The sequence below is a fragment of the Arabidopsis lyrata genome, assembly GCF_000004255.2.
Source record: "Arabidopsis lyrata subsp. lyrata unplaced genomic scaffold ARALYscaffold_2, whole genome shotgun sequence".
NCBI lineage: Eukaryota > Viridiplantae > Streptophyta > Magnoliopsida > Brassicales > Brassicaceae > Arabidopsis > Arabidopsis lyrata.
In genome coordinates this window covers 10,351,065-10,355,815 of record NW_003302554.1, presented here as the reverse complement: position 1 = coordinate 10,355,815, position 4,751 = coordinate 10,351,065, and the positions used below count along the sequence as shown (strand labels likewise).

The window sequence follows — 4,751 nt, the reverse complement described above, 5'->3', positions numbered from 1 at the left end:
AAAGAAATTCGATACTTTTCATTTTACATTACTCTCATGATCTTTTCGAACTCGTGAATTAATTGTGTTTAAATTTAATCGTTATTAAGATATCTCACATTTAAAATTTCGAACCAAAAAAAAACATCTAACAACATAAATTTAGCAAACTCGGTGGCATAAACGTTGGGAGAAGAATCTTCAAATTTTTGGTTATTTATGGAAACAAAAGTAATAAATTACGATTATATTACTACACTGTTTTAGCTACTTAGCTTTTAAAAAAAAAAAAGAAATCAAGATTATTATAAGAACATAAATACGAGAGAGAGTACACAATTTGTTTCACATTTCTCTAAATTCCAAAAGAGACACCAATCTTCTTCTTCTTCTTCTTCTTCTTCTTCTCTGACAAAGTTATGGGCGAACAACAAATCTCAGCTACAGTGCCTCGTGATAGAACTGATGAACAGGTTTTGATTCACCTTACTCATTTTTTTGTTTCTCCTCTGCTTTATCTTCTTACGGATTATTGTTTCACACTCTGTTTTGCTCTGTTTTTGGTTATAAATAAACCAAGAAATTGATACATTTCTTGAAATTTTCCAGTTTTAACCTCGACAGAGATTACTCTTCACTGTCTGTGTAACTGTGTTCAATCCATTACCACTTTCTCATTTTCAAACATTGTTGTGTGTTTTCTTCTTTTCCTCAAATGAAATCTCTGTTCTCAGGTTTCTGAAACACATTAGAATCACTCTGTTTCATAGTTAGTTTTAAATGGTTTAGAGAGATCTGTTACATAATTCAAGATCTTACTGGGTTTTGAGATGATTTTTGATCGTTTTTTGTTGTAGGCAATCTTGGCTTTGAAGAAAGGTGCTCAGCTTCTGAAATGTCGAAGAAGAGGAAACCCAAAGTTTTGTCCTTTCAAACTCTCAATGGTAAGTTTCTATTGATCTTTCAATCATTCAGCATTAAAGGGTTTTGGTAAAGTTTTGCTCTTTTGGTCTTTTGAAGGATGAGAAGTACTTGATTTGGTACTCAGGAGAAGAAGAGAGACAATTGAGATTGAGTTCGGTTATAACGATTGTTCGAGGACAAATCACGGTATGTAGATGAAACTTTTTGTTATCTAAATAGTTTTCAGATTGAAGAAGTTGATGATGAAATGTTTTCGATCTCTTGTTCTTAGCCAAACTTTCAGAAACAAGCGCAATCGGATCGAAAGGAGCAGTCTTTTTCACTCATTTATGCAAATGGAGAACACACTCTTGATCTTGTAAGTTTTGGTTATTGTGTTTAACAAATTCAGTTTCAAGATTAGGACTTCTTATGAATGTTTTGTTGGTTATGTAGATATGTAAGGATAAAGCACAAGCAGACTCATGGTTTAAAGGTCTTAGAGCTGTGATAACAAAGCATCATAACATTAGGAACTCTGCGAATCTTCGGACTAGTAGAGGAGCTCAAAGTTGCATCAATAGTCCTGCGGGTTTTATGCGCAGGAAACAGAATCTTGGACTTCTTGAAGAGACTCCTGACTTAACTCAGGTAAACTAAAAATAACTCTTTCTTGATTTGATTTTGTTTAACCGTTTATGTATGTTTTCGATTTCTTGATGTATATTGTTATGTTCTTGAAGATACGCAGTTTATGTGGAAGTCCATCTACGTTACTTGAAGAGCGGTGTTTGTCAAATGGGTTGTCATGTTCTTCAGACAGTTTTGCTGAATCTGATGCCTTGGGTCCAGTTTCATCTTACAATGGAACAGATTATGATTTCAGGAACTCGGATTGTGAACGTACAGGCACAGAACTTTGCAGGTTTTCATCACAAAGATTTGCTGCTTCTCCTCCTCCTTCTATCATAACGCAGCCGATTACAAGATCCAATGTCCTTAAGGACATAATGATATGGGGAGCTATAACGGGTCTTATCGATGGATCAAAGAATCAGAACGATGCGTTATCTCCTAAGCTTTTAGAATCTGCCACAATGTTTGATGTACAGAGTATATCTCTAGGTGCAAAACACGCCGCGCTGGTCACTAGACAAGGTGAAGTGTTTTGTTGGGGAAATGGAAACAGTGGTAAGCTTGGACTTAAAGTTAACATCGACATCGACCATCCGAAACGCGTTGAATCACTTGAGGATGTTGCGGTTCGATCAGTGGCTTGTAGTGATCATCAAACATGTGCTGTTACGGAATCTGGTGAGCTTTATTTATGGGGAATCGATGGTGGAACCATTGAGCAATCAGGAAGCCAATTCTTAACTCGGAAGATATCAGATGTTCTTGGCGGATCTCTGAGTATTTTTAGTGTTGCTTGTGGCGCTTGGCATACGGCAATGGTGACTAGTTCTGGTCAACTTTTCACTTATGGTAGCAGAACCTTTGGAGTTCTTGGACATGGGAGCCTTGAGAGTGTTACAAAGCCGAAAGAAGTGGAGTCTTTGAGACGAATGAAGGTAATATCTGTTTCTTGTGGACCGTGGCACACGGCTGCTATAGTGGAAACCGCGATCGACCGGAAATTCTACAATGCTAAGAGTTGCGGAAAGCTGTTTACTTGGGGAGATGGCGATAAAGGACGGTTAGGACATGCGGATAACAAGAGAAAGCTCGTGCCAACGTGTGTTACCGAGCTCATTGATCATGATTTCATTAAAGTCTCTTGTGGTTGGACTTTAACTGTTGCACTCAGCGTTTCAGGAACGGTTTATACAATGGGAAGCTCGATCCACGGGCAGTTGGGATGTCCGCGGGCAAAGGATAAGTCGATAAATGTTGTTTTAGGCAATCTAACACGACAATTTGTCAAGGATATTGCTTCGGGTTCACATCATGTAGCCGTGCTAACTTCGTTTGGAAATGTTTATACTTGGGGAAAAGGCACGAATGGACAACTCGGATTAGGCGATGTTAGAGATAGAAACTCGCCGGTTCTTGTTGAGCCTTTAGGTGATAGGTTGGTAGAAAGTATAGCTTGCGGGTTGAATTTGACGGCTGCAATCTGTTTGCACAAAGAAATCTCTTTGACTGATCAAACCGCTTGTAGTTCTTGCAAATCAGCTTTTGGATTCACAAGGAAAAAGCACAACTGTTACAACTGTGGTCTATTGTTCTGCAATGCATGTAGTAGCAAGAAAGCGGTAAATGCTTCGTTGGCGCCAAACAAAAGCAAGCTTTCTCGGGTTTGCGATTCTTGCTTTGATCATCTATGGAGTATAACAGAGTTTTCAAGAAATGTTAAGACGGAGAATCACACTCCGAGGATGCAGCTGGTTACACGAAGGGTATCTGAGGATTGGACAGAAAAAGAAGCAGAGAATCAGATGCAGAATGTTCCACAAGCTAATCGATTTTCGGATGGACAGCCTCGATGGGGACAAGTCTCTGTTCCTTCTCTGTTTCATTTCGATAAATTTTCGACTAGTTCTCCTATTAATCTATCAGTCTCAGCGAGGCGACCATCTTCTACGAAGATTTCAACCTCGTCTGAGTCAAATAAGATCTTAATCGAAGAAATTGAAAGACTAAAAGCCGAGGTAAACTACTTTTTTGCTTTCTTACATGTAACAATATCAACACATTAGACACTAAAGATTATATTTATATGAACATGTAGATAAGAAATCTCCAGAAGCAGTGTGAACTTGGCAATGAGAAGATGGAAGAATGCCAACAAGAACTCGACAAGACATGGGAAGTTGCTAAAGAAGAAGCCGAGAAGTCGAAAGCTGCTAAAGAGATTATAAAAGCTTTGGCATCAAAGGTAAAGATACATAGTTATTTTCATATTTCTGTTTTTGGTTTATTATGTGACTCACATTTTTGCGGTGTCTTTGCTTGCAGCTTCAAACGAATAAAGAGAAACCGAGTAATCCTCCGAAGACCGGCATTGCGTGCAATCCTTCTCAAGTCTCACCAATCTTTGATGATTCAATGTCCATTCCATATCTCACACCAATCACCACAGCTCGTTCCCACCCCGAAAACAAACAACTTGTAGAGAAATGTGTCACGAAATCCTCGAACCGTGAAAGCAATATTAAGCTATTAGTAGATGCATCGCCTGCCATCACAAGAACAGGGTATCTCCAAAACGAAACACAAGACTCGACAGCAGAACAAGTTGAGCAATACGAGCCCGGTGTATATATAACTTTCACGGCCTTGCCTTGCGGTCAGAAGACGCTTAAACGCGTACGGTTTAGGTAAAAATGCTAAGTGTTCTTAAGTGTTTATGCGATTTGAAGTAAGCTTAAGTGTTTATGTGATTTGTTTCTTACTTTGGTTGCAGTCGAAAGAGATTTTCAGAGAAGGAAGCACAAATATGGTGGGAAGAGAAACAGGTTTTCGTCTATAACAAGTATGATGCTGAAGCATGAAACTAACTTTGAATTTAATTCTTGAATGTATTTTAATTCATTTTGATGTTTGTTAGTGATTATATCTAATGCAGAAAAATTTCTTTATTTAAGAAAATATGGAAAAAATATACTGGAAATAAAATTCCAATAAATATGATATTAATAAAAATATTTTGATGATCAATCCCTTATATATTAATAGAGAAACATTTTTAAAAATAAACCTTTCTTTGACGTGTTATTAACTAAACTGCCATGCTGACGTGTCGCTTTCAGAATGATTTCCACCATTATCCAAATTTTACTAGACTATTTACAGATTTTGCCATTAGTCTTAATACATATATATATCACACAAATAAAAAAAAGCGAAATTATAAATAAAAAGCAAAT

General features: G+C 37.4%; 1 protein-coding gene across 1 annotated transcript; it reads left to right on the top strand.

Annotated features, from left to right (window-relative positions):
* The first annotated feature begins 250 nt into the window (after positions 1-250).
* LOC9324529 lies at positions 251-4,541 on the top strand. The gene is made up of 9 exons (XM_021035693.1): positions 251-452; positions 837-923; positions 1,000-1,089; positions 1,175-1,261; positions 1,339-1,533; positions 1,626-3,533; positions 3,614-3,760; positions 3,841-4,202; positions 4,289-4,541. The coding sequence occupies exons 1-9, from the start codon at positions 399-401 to the stop codon at positions 4,374-4,376; spliced, it is 3,018 nt and encodes a 1,005-aa protein (XP_020891352.1). The 5' UTR covers positions 251-398; the 3' UTR covers positions 4,377-4,541.
* Positions 4,542-4,751: the final 210 nt, after the last annotated feature.